Source organism: Prionailurus bengalensis, chromosome B2, assembly GCF_016509475.1.
Source record: "Prionailurus bengalensis isolate Pbe53 chromosome B2, Fcat_Pben_1.1_paternal_pri, whole genome shotgun sequence".
In the NCBI taxonomy this organism is placed as follows: domain Eukaryota; kingdom Metazoa; phylum Chordata; class Mammalia; order Carnivora; family Felidae; genus Prionailurus; species Prionailurus bengalensis.
Window position 1 is genome coordinate 149,381,600 of NC_057349.1, and position 18,636 is coordinate 149,400,235.

General features: G+C 59.5%; 1 protein-coding gene across 1 annotated transcript in view; it reads right to left on the bottom strand.

Moving 5' to 3' along the window:
• Positions 1-18,636, bottom strand: part of RPS6KA2 (ribosomal protein S6 kinase A2) — a 167,003-nt gene that overhangs the window by 20,967 nt on the left and 127,400 nt on the right. The window contains exons 11-14 of the mRNA XM_043592740.1: positions 17,799-17,863; positions 8,696-8,798; positions 6,356-6,486; positions 5,204-5,329 (exon numbers count right to left, since the gene is read on the bottom strand). Coding sequence (XP_043448675.1) covers positions 5,204-5,329; positions 6,356-6,486; positions 8,696-8,798; positions 17,799-17,863 — 425 coding nt within the window. The remainder of the gene's footprint in view (positions 1-5,203; positions 5,330-6,355; positions 6,487-8,695; positions 8,799-17,798; positions 17,864-18,636) is intronic.

Here is an 18,636-nt window from a genome sequence, read left to right on the forward strand (position 1 = left end):
CGTCCGAAGCGCATCCAGCTTCAGACTCCTCAGTTACGCGGGCTGTTGGCGGCAGCTTCTGGCCCTGCGATCCCTAAGGCGCCTCGGTGGCTGGCTTGTGGGTTCCCTGAGAACAGGTCCGTGCTCCCGCCCAGGACCTGCCACTGTCTCTGCCGTGGGAAAAGCGCTAACACAAGAACCGCGCAAAGGAACGGACGGCGTCGGCTGGCCGAACGAGGGGGTCCGTGCAGAACGCGACGTGTTCCCAGACGAGAAACGCTCCAGTCCACACCTGTCCTGTCAACACTGACAGTGAAGAAGCCCAGGAAAGGCTGGAAGGGACGTGGGATGTGAGGAAAAGCTCCTGATGCTCCTTGGACGTAACACTTGTCCCTGACACCCACGGTCACAACGGGGGTGGAAAGACGGACAGGAGAGGAGACACGAAGTCTGTCGGGTGTGAAGCGTCACGAGAGAAGGCACTGCGGGCCACGGAGCACGGAGTGACAGCACAGGAGCCAGGGCGGGGGGCAGGGAGACCCCGGCCGAGAGCAGGGGCCTGTGGACACGAGGTGGCCGGCACCCGGGTCTCGGGGAGGAAGTTCCAGCCCCGGGGAGGCAAACGCGTTCCCCAGGCGGGAGCCTCCCGTGTCCTGGGAAGAGCGTGGGGAGTTGAGTCCAGCTGGGGAGGTGCGGGAGGGGGGACAGGCAACGGGGCCTCGCCGGCGGCTGCGGGGTTTGGGCTCCGGGGCAGTGGGGTGGAGGCCACGGAACCACCCGCTCGGTGTGGCCGTCTCGCTCTCTCAAGACCCGGGTGTCGCAACACGCAAGGGGGTGAGCTGGACGGGGGTATCACGGTCCCCCCCGTTGGAGCAGAGAGGCAGCGCCCCGCGGAGGGCAAGGGCATGCACCCCCTGGAGGGAGGGCGGCTCCCCCATCTACGAGCTGGGTGTCCGGTCTCTGTGTCCCCGAGGGGACGCTGAGGGTGATCACAGCACCGCGTCGTGAAGGTGACGTGAGCTCACGTGCGCAGCGTTTCCGGGCTGGCGCGTAGCGAGTGCTGTTCACGGTCATCGTCCCCGTGGCCACAAGAGGGCACAACGCGTCGCGACAGGTCTGGATTCTGTCTAACGCCTGCCGCTCCCCGTGTCCTGAGCTTCAGGTGTTGGGTTTGCTGCTTAGACGTTTACTGATGCTCGTGTCTCGAAACCGAGGATCTAAGCGGCAGAAGTGATACTTCGGGGGTGGGTGTCAGTTCCGCACCCCGCAGTCGGCACCCACCGAGTCGCTCGCAGACACCTTCCGGAACGGTCTCAAGGCGCACCTGCGGAGGCCTATGAGAGGCTGAGACATCTGGGGGCGCGAGGCAGCTCTTCCACAGCGAATCCCCCCCCAACACAAGGCTCCTCGGGAGCCCTTCCTTCGACACAAGCCTGCGCCCTGGGCTGTTTGCCGTTGAGCCACTTCAGGAGTGGCTTCGTGGAAAGGGACACGTAGCCGGAACGAGAGAAGACTAGAGATGCTTCCGCTCCGCAAACCTCCCCCCTTCAAGTGCTGCTCCATTGCAGCTCCCTTCTGAGCCGTAAGCCATCCCGCTCTCGCCTTAAACAACTTGGTGTCTGGGCTGTTCTGTCAGGTTGTCAAAGTCCCGCATAATTCCCTCCGGCCCCCTGCCTTCTGGGGCCGACGAGGAGAGCAAAGGCGAACTTCGGTGGCGCCCGGATGGCTGGGCTGCTCTGCCCTCGGAAACAGCCGGGGTTTAAGAGTGGACGCATCTGTCAACCGTACTGAGCCTGACGGAGGGAGGAGGGAGGGAGGGGGTAACGGCTTTCCCACCCGGCTCCCCAGCACTGGGTGGGCGCACCGGAGGGACACCCCACGCCGAGTCGGCCCGAGGTGGGGTCCGCGAGGACGAGGAGGCAGCACCCGCCTCACCGCCTGAGGCCGGGCTCTCCCGGGGAAAGAGCCTGGTCAGTCCAGCCTCGTTTGCTTCATCCGAAGACAGGGACCAAGCTGAGGGATTCAGAGTCTGTACCGACGCTTACAGAGTGCCCACTGTGCGCGCGCTGCCTACTGTGAGATGTCCATCCGTCCCCCGTCCCCGAAGGGTGCCTTAGGCTAGAGTTCTCCTCTTCAGCACCGCTGTTATTATGGGCTGGGTAATTCTTCGTTGAGGACAGCGGGAGGGAGCCGTCCTGGGCCGGATGTCAAGCTTCATCCCTGACCGTTGTCCCCTAGACCCCAGCGGCGACTCCCACACCAGCTGTGGCAAGCAGAATGTCTCAGACATGGCCAGTGTCCCTGGATGGGGGCAAAGCCAGCCAGACCGATGACGACTGGGCACAGGAGCCCCAGCACTCCGGTCACCGTCCTGTTCATCCAGGTCCCTGCGTGCGCTTTTCTGCTCTTGACTCAGGGGGGAGGCTTCCGAATCGCCCGTGGAGGTGGATGAGGGGACAAGGAGGCCCCCTGGCTCGGACTAGACGGTTTCTCAAAATGAAACAGACACCCTTTTCCATCCACGCGCGAATGTGGATGGCTGGGTCCCCACACTTTGCGAGCTAGCCGGGAGGGTGGGCGCAGCTCCAGCCGCTGAGTCCCGGAGGGCGTTTATCGACCCGAGGTCCGGCTCACACGCCCGGCGATTAAGTGCCACGTTCTCGGTTCTGCCATGTGTCAGCCAGGCAACTGATGCAGAAAAAGGTCAAAGAATAGTTCAGCTCCACTCTACCTGGAAAATGCTGACAAAGGGCAGGGTAGAGATCTGTAGGACGTTAAAACGTTCTGCTAACAAACGGGCCCATCCTGAAAACCGAGCTCTTTGCCTTGAAACTCCTGCCGGTCCTGTTGCCCTTGAAGGAAATCCAAGCCAACACCAGTGAACTGACAATGGTCATTCCAACCAGCAGCCTACACAGCTCTGGGTCCCGGGCACTCCCTCCTGCGCTTGGTGAATTTAAATACCTTCTAGATAATAAACTACGACCCACTGTGGTCTCAGCAAGGATCGGGGGTGGGGGGGGATCCCTGCCAGGTCCACCAGGTCTGTCTGTCCAGGGAACTTCAAGGCGTGCAAAAAAGAAACAGGAAGGCTTGACTTCCCATGGCACCCAGCTGCGGCCACGCGCCTGGCTTCTGGGCCCTGGGGTGAGATGCCTCAGAAATTCCCAGCACAGCGTGGCCTCAACAAGAGCGTCAAGGTCGGAGCTAAAGCCACAGAACAAAGCCGAATTCACATGGTGTTTTTATAAGAGAGCTGGATATGGGGACAGTACGGGGAAACACACAACTGCCTCTGTCAATGGGAGATTTATTTTCAGAGGCACAAAACGCAGCTGATCAACTGCACAGAGGCTGGCTGTTTTCTAGAAGGGCATCGCGGTCACTGAGCCGGCCGGACAATAGATGTGTTTTTCCTCGCTCGCTGGAAGCTGCGATTGTTTCTAGGATGGCTGCTGGTCACCAGACAAACTGCCGAAAGAAATTCTGTGCGAATGACCCACGCAGAAAAGATCCTACGAAGCCCCTGTATGCTTGTGAAGCCTCCGTCGTGAAACACGAGCGAGACACAGAGGGCAGGTGCACACCCACGTCGGGCTCCAGGAGCAGCATTGCCTGGGGAACCAGGGGCGGCCTCGCAGGTGCTCCCATGAGCTCCCCCAAGGAGGAGGAAACACGAAACTCCTCAGCAACCCAAGTCCTAGAAACTCCTGGAAGACTGCTTGCGACACCACCTGGGGGCCCGTGCACACCCCCTGCGGACGGCTGGACAGCTGGCAGTGCTGTGCACACCCCTCCACCCTCTGCTCCCGGAGCCCTCTGCGCGCCTCCCCTCTGCTCCGGGAGCCCTCTGCGCGCCTCCCCTCTGCTCCGGGAGCCCTCTGCACGCCTCCCCTCTGCTCCCGGAGCCCTCTGCGCGCCTCCCCTCTGCTCCGGGAGCTCTCTGCGTGCCTCCCTTCGACTCCTGGCGCAGTGCTCTAGAAGTGGGCAGGCTGAACATGGACAGCATGTGCGTGGAACCCACAGACCATTCCTCCGTATTTCAAATGCTCTTTCTTATTAGAGGAACTCAACATACAGGCGTCCACAAGCCATCATTTTCCAACCCAAACTAGACCTACGGTCTTTGGTCTAGGTTTTTTGGCTGTTGTCTTTTCCGGAAAGAGTTGGGCATTTTTTTTCAGTGCAGGAAACGCTGGGTGGGTGTGCATGCTATTCTCGGGGGGTCTCCCTTTTTGCAAAACCTGCGTTCACTACACGGTGTGGGGCCTGGGTGAGGAGTCGCGCAGAACAGCTCATCTGCCTGAGTCATCATTTTGGACAACCTCTTCAGAGGCCAGGAAAATCGCAACGGACGGGATTGCTCCTTCTACCCTGCTGCCTGCTGGAAGGTTCCACGCTCCCCCAAGTGTTGGGGGGCGGGCAGGGGCAGGGCCACGTGCTGCAGACAACACTGGGTTCGGCCACGACGACGCCACAGGCCGGACCCGGCGGCCAGTTCAGCGGGATAGCGGTGGACTTAGAGCCTCTCTCCCGCTCTTGTGGACAGAATGTGCCATTTGCGCTTTTTACGTAAGTTAGGTCGTGCTTTTAGCGGGAAGCTTTAGCTTTAGTCCGTATTTTATCACCCAGAAAACTGAAGAAACTGGTCTTTGGGATTTCCAGATGAACTATCAAATGTAGCAGCAATTACAGAGGCTAAAGGTACTATGTAGAGACGGGATTCTAGATAATTACAGATAATCCTTACTACGGACTTTTCCGGATGGTGGAGAGTAAAACGGCCAGCTCTCTGCTTAGGTTTTCACAGGTTTAACCGGTTTATGCCTCTATTCGTTTCTTTGAGGTAGTTTTTGGTGACCGGGGCTTCCTCCTTCCTTCCCCCTCTCCCATCAAACACTGCGCCTGTCCCCCAACTGTATTTTCCAGAATACTGGGCACCCAAAGCTTTTATTCCAGAGTGCACTTATACAAAGCTACTAACGGTGGTCGGCACTCGGATGTGGGATAAAGCTGAAAATACTCATGATCTGCAAAATAATTTTTGAACGGATGACCTCACACCAAAGCAGACTGAGCTCCGTCACAGGAGACCTGGGGAGACGGTGAGCGGGGAGGGAGGCGGCCGGCTCAGCAGGGCCTGCCGCGGTCAGGGCTCACCAGAGCGGTGCGGTTGTGCGCGGCGACCGCACGCGGCACTGCCCACGCCCGCGCGCGGTCTTACCTTCACGGCGTACTCTGCCTCCGTCGCTTTATGCACACATCGCTTGCACACGGAGTAGGAGCCCACCCCGATGTCCTCCTTGATCTCGTAGCCGTCGGTGAAGTGTACGTTGTTCCCGTGCAACTGCTGCGGAGAGAGACCAAGGGCGGAGACGGCCGTCAGGGCTCTCTCGTGCAAGGGCACGACCACAGGCACACGGGACACGGGCAGGAAGGGGGGTTCCAGACGGTGCACTGAGGTCACTGAGCCCAGGGGTTCGTGGAGTCATGCTGCTGGTCGGCAAGGGCTCTCGACCTACCTCCCGACTCCCCTGACCTCTCCGGTTGTGAACTTCATTCTCAGACCACAGTACCCGGTATCCACTGCCTGGGCCCATCCCCCTGAAGACCTGAGAGCCTGAGACAGGGGGGCAGGGGACCTGCAGAAGCTGCGTGTGTGGTTGTGACACTGGGGTCTAGAGCGGTGCCTGGCTGTGTCATCTCCCTGGAAATCCGACCCCCTGATGTCCCAGGCATGGCCCGTAGGCACGATCCCCCACTCAGAGCACGGTCGAGAAGCCGCCAGCTACGGTCTATCCTGTCACATCAAGCACCCACGTTAGACACACCGTGGTTTCCCAAAAGGCTCTGGAGAGGCGATGTGGAGATCTAATGCCGCCCAATTTTCCCTGACCCGGTCTGTAAATAAAACGTGATTGCCATTCCTTCTTAGAATTCTCTGCATCTGGTTACACTAACTGGGGGGGGGAAGCGTCTTATAAAATAAACGTCCTCTGCATCGACCTCCCAAAAAGTCGATTTGTAGCCACAGACCAAATCGCTCTCTCGGGGTACTGGCCCCACTGCACACCGTGAGCACGCCCCGTCTGACTCGTGTGGGGGCTCTGGCTGTAGACACGCCACGGTGACAGTCTCATCAGAACTCTTTACCCTTCGTTAGGATGAATGTGGAACAGGGGTAACAGCCACGGCTCGGGTCACCATGAGACTCAGTGACCCCCACGAGGCCGGGAAAGGAGCTGATGGCAGAAGGCGCTCCAGGCACCAGGCACCAGCCGCCCCCGCCCCCGCTCCCAGGCCGGCTTTCCGTCCACGTGTGACCCTCCCCACCCACACCTGCCGGAGACCGTGGAGTCGGGCGGTGCGGGGTTACCTGCACGATGGGGTGGACCGTGGCTTTGTGCAGATCTTGCGGCGAGGGCTCCTGGACCAGACTCGAGGCCACGAAACTGAATCCTCTGAACAGATGATGAGCGTTGGCGCTGGGGGGGACGCCAGGTGAGTCTGCAGGTAACAACGAGGGAATTCCACCTTCCAGGGGGAGCTTCCTAGCTGGAGTTCCCCAGTCACTTTTACTTCATTTAATGACATCACACAGTTGGCCTTTGTGCGAGGGACTAATTGAAGTGTTGAGAGACGGAAAACTCATTCTCTCTATACGTATATATTAATAAGAGGGTAGGATTTTCTAAGCACACGAGCCGAGAGCATGGCTGTGTTAAAGGGCAGCTATAGCAATGTGATTCTGAAACAGTGCATAATCCACATCCTGTACGTAAGGTTTCTGGATGCGCAGTGGGAATGTCCTCTGAAAGGCTTACAGCATTTTTTCCCCTAAACTTAAGCCAATACTAAAGCTAGTTTGTATCTCCTTTGGCCACTGGAGGCTGCTGGCTGGTGGGAGATGCTGGGCTAAGATTTGAAAACCCATCAGACAAAGTAGTCAGAAACGAGTCATGGGATCATCAAAGTTTCCAAGTCTTCAGTTTCAGTTAGTTAGTTGAAAATTCTCTCTTATCCAACTCTTGTGTTTGCTTTTTAAGTACCATGCCGAAAATCAGCATCCCCTCGATGATCTTAAAGCCTGTTACATTCTATTTATGCCACCTCCCACGTGGGCACGGCAGCCACACCAGCCAAATGCTGGCCGAGGCAACCTTCGTAAGGACCCGCCTGGACTTCAGCTGATGGCCTCCGCGCCCCTTCCTTCATTCAGAGACACTGCTTATGCGATCTACGAATTCTCCGCTCACTAATGCAAGTGCATCTGTCCAAGTTAATAGGGCCGTACCTCCCCCAAAGCACACACACTCCTCAGAGGCTGTGAAGGAGCCTCCTGAGGTACGCTTCACCCTCGCCATTTGCAGGGCTCTGGCGAATTCTCTGGGATGAGCTCAAATTCTTAAATCTAAAGCCTCAAGGAAGGACGCCAAGCACCCTGGGGGTCGAAGACTGCTTAATGGTGCTGGATCCGTTGTGCTCGGTGGGGACCTTCAGAGCAGCTGGTGGTAGCCTGGGAGGTTTCTAAAGGAAAGCAGACCTCGGAGCCGTCGTTCTGTGCAGGGGCCCGGGGTCTAGAACAGCTCGGCGCCCGCCGGGGCAACACTGCAGCATTCAGAAGGCGTTGCTTCTCGCAGAACATAATCTTCAGATTCTAAAAACTACTCGGCTGAGCCTTCTGGGTTTTAATTAAGCTTCTCTAGTCTAGCACCGGGCGAATTTACTTCCTAGCACCAGGAGCCTAAACCAAAGGGAACAAAGTGGATTCTCTGCTCCAAGTTTTCCACGTAGTGTTTTGTAGTTGGCTGTGTCTTTCATAACCACCTTTAAAGTCATGCAAAATTTCGGATTCCACGTCAGCGAGCAAAGAACCCCCATATACACCATATGTAGCCCCGTATCCACCAGCTCCCTGAACGTGGTCCCCCATCCCTCTACGAGGGGGGGTTCGCCTCTTTAGTTTACATAACACCATTACACAATATACCACTACTGTATGGCCTGGACTGCGTCCCCCCAAATTCAGAGTTTGAAGCCCTCGCCCTCTATGTGCCTGTCTTTGAAGACGGGGTCTTTGGGGGAGGTAAGTAAAGTTCAACGAGGCCATGGGACCTGAGTCAACAGCACTGCTGTCCTTCTAAGAAGAGGGAGAGACAGCACCGAGTGAGGCCCCGTGAGGACATGGAGGGAAGGTGGCTGCCTGCAAGTCGGGAAGGGAGCCCCTACCGGGAACCAAAGTAGATGTCTGTTGTTTAGGGCGTCCAGGCCAGCTGTGTGTCATGTGGTCCACGCAGACTGAGACCATTCCCAGATCTCAAAAACAATCCCCTGATACTCGTGAATGTCACAAAATGATGACTTTGGACTGATGGAATTCGACAGCCCTTAAGAGGGATTGTTGACAGATCCCGAAAGCCAAGGCTCCGTGTCCGTCTGCTGTGCCGAGACCCGGTAGCTGGTAAGGCTTTGTGGACAGTGTCGGCTGCTGGCATGCGTCAGGGCTACAGTTCCCACAGCTGTGGACTTCACCCTCGGCCCTCCTCTCCCCACAAGACCCTCTAGCTGAATGGAGACTGTCACTGTCTCGACGTTCCCTTCTTGTGCTTGCCTGAAAGAACTGGTCCCTGAACTGGCAGCGGTTGGTGGGGGTGGGGGTGGGGGTGGGGGGAGGACCCACGACCAGACAGAGCGCTGGGTCGCTGCTGGGACACACCTGTGGGCGTCCGTGCTGTGAACTCGGGGTCGAAGTGGAAGGTGTCCTCGGGCCTGCCCACCGCTGGCTTGAACGGCGGCTTGATCTCCTTCCGGTACAGCTTCTGCAGGGAAGGCAAGACAGAGCCGTGAGGAGCCACCGACAACACCAGAGAATGCCGTGGAATAGCGCGGCCCGCCGCCGGGGCGGGGGACACACTTGGCGCACACAGCCCCAGTTTCCACCTGCGGATGGCACCTCTGGATACTCCGACGTACGTACGAATACGCGTAAAATATGCACGTACGTTACACAGGACGCGGAACACAATGGAATGTACTCTATAAAAGTCATAACCGAAGGCACGAGGGTCTGGACACGTGCAAAGTATTCTCCATTTAGGGCAACGTGACGTTTTAAACCTTTTTGGGGGGAGCGGAATTTTTTTCTTCTAGTACAATCTGGCAGGACGGCCCCACGCTGCCCCACCCTGGGTGACAGCAGTACCTGCTGCTCGGTGCCCTCCTCTCTGCCCCGGCGACCCCGAGGCCACCCCTGGGGGACGCCGTGAAAGCCCCCAGCTAGAAGGGAACCGAGCCTGGGCGCGGGGGCCTGGGCGCGGGGGCCGGGGCACCCGCTCTGGCGTCCCCGGTTAGGGGTCCGGACCCCTCCGCTCGAGCAGCTGCTTCACTGCCCTTCAACACACGCCTGTGCCCTCCGACGGGCCAGCACGACACCTGACTCGATGGTGAGTCAGCCCTTCTCGAGAACGGCCCGTCGGGAGGCCCCGAACCTGCGTCACGGAGCCTGAGCTGTGACAGGATGCCGGGAAAACCCACGCCCCGCGGTGCTCCGGTCTTAGTGGAAATTTGAAAACGCCTTCCGAACCTGACTGTGGTGTTCTCAACGCTCTCGGGCAGGGCGACGGTTCATGCTTTTCGGGAGATTCAATGTAAGGGACAACACAGTTTGGAATCGGGCCCCGGTAATGAGGCGGGTAAAGCTGCAGATGGGGAAGAGGGAGTGTGGGCAGGGGGGCGAGGCTGGGCTCGATGGGTCCGGGAGGTGGGCCGTGGGCTGCAGAGGTGTGGGGGCCTCGGGGCTGCCAGTCCTGGTGGAGGCTGAGGGGGCGCCACCGGGGTGGATTTCAGGACGTGGAAGCTCTGGGCGCACAGTAGTGGCTCTGGCCAGGGTGCTGAGCGCCTGGCGGGTTGGCACCTTGGCTGCGGGGCTTGGATACCAGGACGCGGGTCTGGCTGCAGCCGTCCGAGTTTCTCTAGTTCTGCCTGATCACAGGAGTGCCCCCGGGCCCTTTCTCGGTGCCTTTGTTTCAGTAAGCCTGGAGCTCAGCTCTGGAGCCAGGGATCCTGATGGCTCCGAAAACGTCGGCAGTGACTCCCGTCCAGATCTGCTCTGAATCTCTCAATAACACAGAAGAGCAGATTTCCTCTCCTGGTTTTACAGGTGAGGAAACCCAGGCTAAGACAGGCGGGCTGAGCTGTGCAAGGTCGGGAGTGGCGAAGGGCCGGCCGGGAGGAGGGTCAGGCATCCCGACTCTTCCTGTTACAGCAGCGCTCACGGCGGGGGAGGGTCCAGCAGGTGGCAGCAGGTCCCCGCCCGGAGCACACCCTTGCAGAGGCCCCTGTGGCCGCGGGAAGTGCGGGCGCGCTGGCAGAACGGGAGCTGTGTCCGGGCGAAGGGGCCCCGGAGGCTGGCACTGACCGATGGCCACCGGGCTCCGCCGCTGAAGGAGCAGCAGGGGCCGCGGCGTGCACAGGACGGCGCTCAGGGTGTGCACTCGGGAGTCACCCGGCGGGAAAGAATGTGTTAACTCCGCCCTGCATTCGCCGGTCATTTCCTGCCCTGGGTGAATCGATTTCATTAGGGATTGATTTACTCCTTGGACTCTTTCCGTAAACAGAAAGATGCTCCTTTCGGCGGCGACGCATTCCGGGAGGGGAATAAACTTCCCTGATGTATGCACTTGTCAGAGGAAATCTAATAGGGAGAAGCGAGCTGTGCACCCTGATTAAAATGCCGGCCGTCACCAAGACCGATGGCCCAGCGCAGCCCTGCGGGGCTCAGACCCTCTCTCCTGGCACCAGCGATTCTCCTGCGATGTTCGAGCTGGGTGATCAAATCGCTATCTGTCCTGCTCCAGGAAAACGCACATCCTCTCCCTCGGCATCCGTGTCTTCTCTCGCTACCTGGGGAGGTGGGGGTGGGGCAAGAGAGGGAGAGAGGAATCTCCGCCAGCCGGGGGCTCCTGCTTTCGTTAACAGGGGGATTTATTTCCACGCACACAGAACCGGCTGTCACTTAATCCAAAGGGGAGGCGTTACACCTGGAGCTGAAGGTGACCTTCAGCTCCTCTTCTAACCCCAGCTCCACCAGCACGGGGTCCCCTGGAAGCTGGGAGCCAGTGCCTGCCCCCAGCTTCACGGCTGCGGATTAAACAGTCCCCCGAACCCAGCACTTTGGAGCCGAAGCGCTTCTGCTCCCTGATGGTTCACTGGGCAGCTCCCGGAGGCATCGGCGGCCACGACTGTGCCTGTGTGCGCACCCCGCGGTGGGGACCGTGACGCCCTGCTCGGGGCACCCCGCGGCCTCGCTTCCCACCCGGCCACCAGCCACAGAACCGCACGCTGGCTTTGATGAGAAGACAGCTGGGATGCCGAGGTGACTGGCACAGTCCCAGCCCCTTCCCCTCCGTGCAGAAACCTGCCCAACTCTGCTTGTTAACCCGCCTCCCACGGAGGAAAACCCGAGAAAGCACAGGTGCCTCCTGTGACCCAGCTGACTCCCGGGGCCACGTGTTCTGCCCTGGTCTCCCGCTGAGACAGCCCCCCGAGAATGGCACAGCAGTCCTGGCCGGGAGGCCGACCTCTGGGGGAGGCACAGCTTCCCACTTTCCAGGTCTTTAGTGTAAGGAAAAGGAATTCATCAGGATGACCTCTGTAACCTAGCAGAGGACGTGGTACCCGCTGGCTTCCCCTGCTGCAGAGTCTCAGTGCCCTCCTTCCCAGCCCGGTGCATGTCCTCTGAACCCGGCACAGAGCCCAGCCATCACAGTGCGTTTACAGCACGTAAAAACTCCGGCCTCACTCATGCATGTGCACGTCTGCTCTTCCTCGTGTTCCTGAACCTCCTCTGTAAGCCTGTTCTTCCCGAAGGATTCCTAGCTGACGGGAGGGGAGGGCGTGCGAGAGGGTCCGCGGAAGGCTTGCCGGCCGGTGGGGGCATCACGGCGGGGCGGGAATCCCCGTGCAGACTCCAGAGCCCCCCGAACACCGGTCCCCGCTCTTGTTACGCCTATGAGCACAGCCTGTCCAAGGGCGGCCGGGAACACCCCCCTGCGGTGCCCCGAGGGTGCTGTGGTCTCATCCTGGTTCCAAGCAGGTAGCGGAGGGCTGGACAGGGTGGCCAGGTGCCCTCCGCCCTGTGCGTGGCTCCCCTGTGCTTGCTGCGGTCGTAAAGGTCGGTCAGTTTCTTCCCGTTGCTGGATAAACTTCTGGAACGTGCTAGTGTGTGCTATTATTACACATGCTTTTCTTTCCCTGCGTGCAAACCTAGGAGCGGGTTTGAGGTTTTAGCGAAAAAGTAATCTCGCTTCTCATTTTGCAGCGTAAACCGTGGCACACAGGGTTAATTCGAGAACGAAATGGCAGCAGCATTTTGTGTAGGTTTTGAGCTTGACAAGAGGCATTAGAATTCTGACCTAGATTCCCCTCTCTGAGCATCCAGAACGATCCATCCCACACTGCCGGAAAGAGAATGGGGTCTCATGATCAATTCGCCAGGCATCACTTCAAATCATCTGGCTCGTCCCAGGATCTCAGGCTGACACAAGTCGCAGCCACATTGGAACGGATTTCGCATCGAGCCAGTATGTGCCAGGAAGCTCTGAGCAGGTGCGGCACGGCTATTTATACCTAAAAGACCTTCAGATGACAGAGGGCAGAACAGAGGGAGCACAGGGAAAATGCTAACTGGATAATGGAATAGGAGGCTGAGGCGAGCTTGGGGTCACGGACCTAACACCTGCTTCTGTAGGCAGTTTTGGCTCCAGGCATTTCAAAATTAACACTCTCCAGTAGGAAAGGGCACAGCTATAGATCGCTCCCGAAATAGCGACGCAGAAATAATGCAGAGACGCAGAGTGGTGGCAGCCTGGCCGGAGTAACAGAAAATTCCAACGGCTTCCGAGCCCCCGGGGAAGTGGAGGGAGGATCTGATGGGGCTCTGTCTACACGGGTTACCCTCGCCGTAAGCCTGGCCAGAGCAACAGAATTCAAACAGCCTCCGAGCACCCAGGGAAGGGGGATCTGATGGGACTCCGTCTATATGGGTTACCCTCACCGCAAGCGGTTCCAACCAAAGTATCTGGATTTATAAGACTGATGAACCGAGGGGCGGTCATTCCTGGAACACAGTCCTGTCGGGCTCCTTGAATGAAGAAGCCCAGTATTTAATGTGGGAACAGACGGACAGAAGTTGCCTCACACTCTGACACAGGCACTGAGACTGGCCAGCAGCCCGCCGCTCCCGGGACCCGAACCCCTAAAATCCACTCTTGGGGGCAAGAAGTCCTTTCTCCGCTCCTGCTGGCACGCACGACCGGCAAGGACGGGGGGCTCTCGCAGGTGCTGACCTCGGGCTGTCTTCTCACTGCCCTGTGCCTCAGTTTCCCGCAGGAGTCCCTCCCACCTCACAGAATCACAACACCTGCTACCCTCGGAAGGGTTCAGAAGTATAAAAAGAACACAGGCGTGAGTTCCTCACAATAACGGGCGCTGAACGGCTACACTGAAGGTCCCAGCCCCGGCCAGGAAGCAGCAAGCTGGTCAGCAGGGGTCGGTCCGCGGTGCCTGTGGTCGAGGCAAGCATCTTTCCCACGGCGAGGGGCCCCCGGGCTGGGCTGGGGGTGGGGGTCCCGCGGGCCGCGGTGATGAACTTTCCCGCAGCATCAGGGGCAAATAAACGCAGACTACGTGCGTGCGGGGCTCCCCCGGATCCCCTGCCGAGGCCTCGGGCTGTAACCGCAAGTTTTCATTCGGCTGCTGAACGAGCCTCTTTCGGGAAGATCTGCTCCCAGGCGGTTTTATTTGCTGGGCTGTGCAGCCGAGTTAATGGCAGAGCGGGGCAAACCAGGGCCGTGACCCCACATCCACTGGGAATGGACTTATTCCACACCAACAGGTCACCCGAAAATTTCTGCTGGCAGCTTTGGGTCACAGAGGGAAGCAGAGAGCAAAATAAGTACGTTTATATTTTCCGGGTCGGGTCCCGAGGCCGGCGCTGGGCTCGCACACCCGGGCAGAAACCAGACGGTTGAGGAAATGGCTTCCCGTTGTCGTCCTGAGCACCTGCCGGGCAGAGGGGAGGCCTCCTGGCGGTAACGGCTTTTGCAGAGGCTCCTCTGCTGTGGCCCTCAGTTGTCCAGGCTGCTGTGGCAGGAGGCACACGTCCGGACACCCGTCAAGGTCGGGCATTTTCACGTCTGCTTTCCCGATGGGTCTGCGGCGTGCCCGGTGTGTGACCGACGGCCGGGGCTGGTCTTGGCGACACCGGGGCTCCCTGGCGCGCAGGGAGGAGAGGACAGGCGGGGAGTGGCGACGGGGATCTCTCGTCTACGTGCAGCAGTCAGATGTCAAGCAACTCGAGGACAGCTGCGTCTTGCAACTGCCGGACCACGGACGCCCTGCTCACCGGGACACGGGCCGGCACCCAGCACTGCTCGTGGAGTAACTGAACTTGCACAGAAGTGGCTCTTCAGAGCTCCCCGAACCACGCACCGGCTGCTTTCACCCAGGGCTGGAGAGGGAATGAGAGCCCTCCCTCCCTCTCCGCCCCTGCCTCGTCTTCTGCGGGCAAATACTGGAGTGAGGGTAGGTATGCTCAGTCCCCGTGAATCTGAAGGGCCTCTCTCAGAGACACAACGGAATCAAATGCCAAAAGCAACGGGAGAGGTTTCCCAACCTCAGTTTTAGTCCGATTACTTTGAAATAATGCAGACTGCTGCCTTCCTGGTGCAACATTCCAGTGACCATGTGTGTCCAGGCAGGGACCCCCGCCCCCATCCCCTGGCCGGCACAGCGGTGCTGGGTGCACTGGAGCTGGTCTCCCGCGGGACCCTCGCCTTCCTAACGCTGCAGACACAGGCCGGGCCGCTGCTCAGAGCTGGCGCGGACCCCTGGGACGCAGAGCCGACTGGCGTGGGGTTCAAGGCCGTCGTGCTGTGAAGAAGTTCTCTTGGCCCCCCCTCCGCAGGCCTGCTCTGCGGGGGGCTCCCTCCTTGGCCGGGATGGGCGTCCGTCCGTAGTTCTTGCCGACAGGTCCTCCTGGGCAGAGCTGTGAATGGTGCCCGGTCCCTCCTGGTCGTCCCAGCCGATGCCCCAGCAATCTCCTTCTCCTCTGTGTTCTCGGCTGTGCCGGGGGCGGGGGGCTGTGGTGCCCCAGAGAGTGGGCGAGAAGTGGGTTCCTCTGCCCCGAGAGCCTCTCTCGTTCCCTCTCTCGTTCCCTCGCTCGCTCAGTATTTACCAAGTGTGTCCTCTGAACCAGGCGCGTCTCAGAGGCGTGGGAGACACGTCTAACAACATTGACAGCGAATCCTCACCTCGGAGAGGGTATACCCAGTGGCAGGGGACGGACAAGGACGATCGACATAAATAAGGGCCGTGACCCAGTGCTTTGGAAGGTGATAAGCCGGAGGAAAAGGAGCAGAGGAGTCGGGGTGCTGGGCGAGGAGCTGCAGGTTTGGAAGGGCCCCCAGGGAGACTTCAGCGAGAAGCTGGCTTTTTTTTTTTTGGTAGTCTTCACGTCCTACGTGGAGCCCAATGTGGGGCTTGAACTCATGACCCTGAGATCAAGACCTGAGCTGAGATCCAGAGTCAGATGCTTAACTGACTGAGCCACCCAGGTGCCCCCAAGAAACTGGCTTTTAGGAGAAGACATGAGGAGGACATAACTGAGACACAGGGGGCCCCCGGGGGCGGGTGTGCTGGGCGGCAGACAGGTGCACAGAGACCGGGGCGAGGGGAGCGGGAGGGACAGGGGGTCTCAGCTCCCCTGCTCGTTCTTTTCCCAGCGCTGCTTTCTCTCTGGGACCAAGGGTGCACCCTTTGCTTACTGCCTCTCTCTCCCAGCCCAGCGTGTAGGACTTGCCCGTCCTGGCCACCGCTCTGTCCCCGGGTCCTGGAGGTGTCTCCAACATGCCCAACAGCAGGCTGAGCCGATGGGACAGTGAGTGACAACAGAAGGGGGTGTGTGGCTCTACTCTGGGCCGCGTGGGTGGGAGGGGACGGGACACGGCAGAGCAACCCCCCTGGGCCCCAGAGCGCGTCCTCGCGGGGTGCCGGGGTGGGGGGCACGTCCCCAGGGCTCAGCTTCTGAGGCTCTCGTGTGTGGTGCCGTGCCGGCACTCGGGGGGGCCTGAGACCCCATCACCCCACACAGCAGAGCCTCTGTGCTGTACGGAACTCGAAAACAATCGGCTGAAAAGGACCTTCAGGTGCCCGTCTGTGAGCTGGGGATGACAAGAGCTCCGTGTGAGCCTGCATCTCCGGAAAGCTAAGTAAAAAGACATTTCACGCGCAGGCAGTGGCTCTGATGTGCCGCTTCCACTTCCCATTTTTCTGAACTCAACCTGCTGTCGGTTTGGCCCTTGGGCCAGGCTTGTGTCCCCGGAGGGGAGGTGACGTGTGCCAGCATCTCACACGCTTCTCTCCAGTGTCACCGTTGGAAAGAAACGTGATCTCGTAAAAGCTGCATAGTCAGAAGCGTAGACGGGGGTATTAAAGAATCTCACGTTCTCCCAGCTTGACTTTCTCCAAAAGAGGAGGAGAGGGGAGGAGGGTCAGAAGCTCTGAGAGCAGGGGTTCCATCAGGGGCAACACCGGGGGCTGGGGGCCGCCGAGCCACTCCTGGCCGGAAGCGGCCGGGGCACCATGCTCCATGGGGACGCGAGGAAGACAGAGGGAAGGGCAAACACGCGTAATAATAGCCCTGTGCTAGAGAGGACATTAACTCTTTTTTTACACTCTGTTAAGATCTCCAAACGTAACAGCTGTGTTCACCTAAAGGAAAGGACCGGAAGAAACAGACATCAGAGGAGGGACGTCTTCCATGCACACAAAGCACAGGGCGGCTGTTGAGATGAACCAGCCCCGAGCTGAGGGTCTGGAAACGGCTCCGAGCGGCTGGTGGGATGAGATTCCGGAGCCCCGGAGCCAGCGTCTGGCTCCACGCGGCTTTGTGGCCCTGGCTTGGGGAGCTGGAGCCAGAGGCTGACTTCTGACGGGGTCTCCTCCCCCGACCAGGTGATGTCTGTCTCATCACCAGGCCTGGCGTCCAGCACAAGAGTCCCTCAGCCCTGGTGTGTCCTCTCAGGGGTTTTCCATCGGCACCCGGCCCGTCCCCTGGCTATGAACCCCACCGGCCCAAGCTCGGCAGGGCTGAGCCCCAGCTCTCTCCCGACTGCAGACCCCGGCCCAGTGGTCCCGAAATGCCCCACGATGGTAAGTCTTCCTTAGGTCGCTAACAAGTGTCAGCCGTGATTTTGTCTTTGACAGTCTGGATGATACATTTTTTCTTTAATAACTCTGTAAGAGTGCTAGCTGTGGGGGCCTGGGCCTGAAAAGAGACTGGAAAAGCAACACAGAATCCGAGGTGCCAGTGGTTCAGCACTAAAAAGGCCTGCACAGTGGGCCACTGCCCACGGCCCAGCGGCCCGGAGACCCACAGTGGCCCAGGGGCCCAGGGACAGAGGCCCAGGGACCCAGCAAACCACAGCCCAGTGACCAAGTGACCTGAGGGGCTCCTGCAGCCCCTTGTCGGATGGACGGTGATCTCCACTCTGTCCTCAGTGTGTAGCAGTGGCTGCAGGGTCATCTGAACCTGCCTCTAAAGGGCCAAGCGATAAAGGGATTTCGGGTCTGGTGCTGCGGGGACGGGTGGTCCCTGGTCTGTGCCTGTAAAATGTCAGCCTGTTCATAGGCTGCGGAGAGAGGTGTCACCCTCCTCCAGGTGACAGGGCCGCGTTCACCTCTGGTTTGTACCCGGCTGGTGTGCCCGCCCCCTCGCTCCCCGTCGTCGTGAGAGGCGGGGACCGCCGTGCGCTACTCACATTCCAGTCTACGGTCATGAAGAAGGGGTTCCGCTTGATCTCCTCTACCCCGTCGAGGCCAGCACCTGTCCCGGGACAGAGCAGACACGGGCATCAGAATACACCCCCGATTTCGTGGCCTCTGATGGTTTCGGACGCAGCAGAGGGAGGGGCTGGGCTGCCCAGAGCAGGGGTGAGGCAGGCTGGAATATTCCTGCCGCAGGTGTGGGGACGCCTGGAAATCCGGGGGAGGAAGTTGGAGGCCCCGTAGGCTCCACGCCCACCACCCACCGTGGGGCTTGAACTCTGCCCAGAGGTCAAGAGACCACAAGGGCCACAGGCTCTATCGACTGAGCCAGCCGGGCGCCCTCCGGCCACACTTCAGACGCCCATTAAAGCTGGCGCAGGCCGGCCTTCCAGAAGGCAGCGGACATACAGGGGCAGTAGGAGAGGAGGCTGCTCTGGGTTTACAGGGAAGGGAAAGAAAGCCAGGAACTGAAGAGGGAGCTTCCAGCGGGATGAAACCCAGAGAAAGACTGGCGTCCACACGAGCGAACGCTGGGGCCCCTGGAGACGGCTTATAAACAGTTCCACTGGGCTGATTGTTCCTACCCGGACTTGCCCTTTCCTCTCTTGCTCACATGAAATCCCAAGAACTGGGGGAGCGAGGGAGGCCCGAGTCTGCCGAGCACAGAGGATTCAGGGCTGTGAAACTTTTTTGCCCGATACTGTGTCACTATATGTCTGCCGTGAGTGCACAGGCAGAGGGAGCCTAACGGAGGCACTGGGCCAGCGCTGGTCTGTCCCTTACAACAAACGCATGGCACTGACATCAGTTTAGCGTTAGGGGAAACCGTCC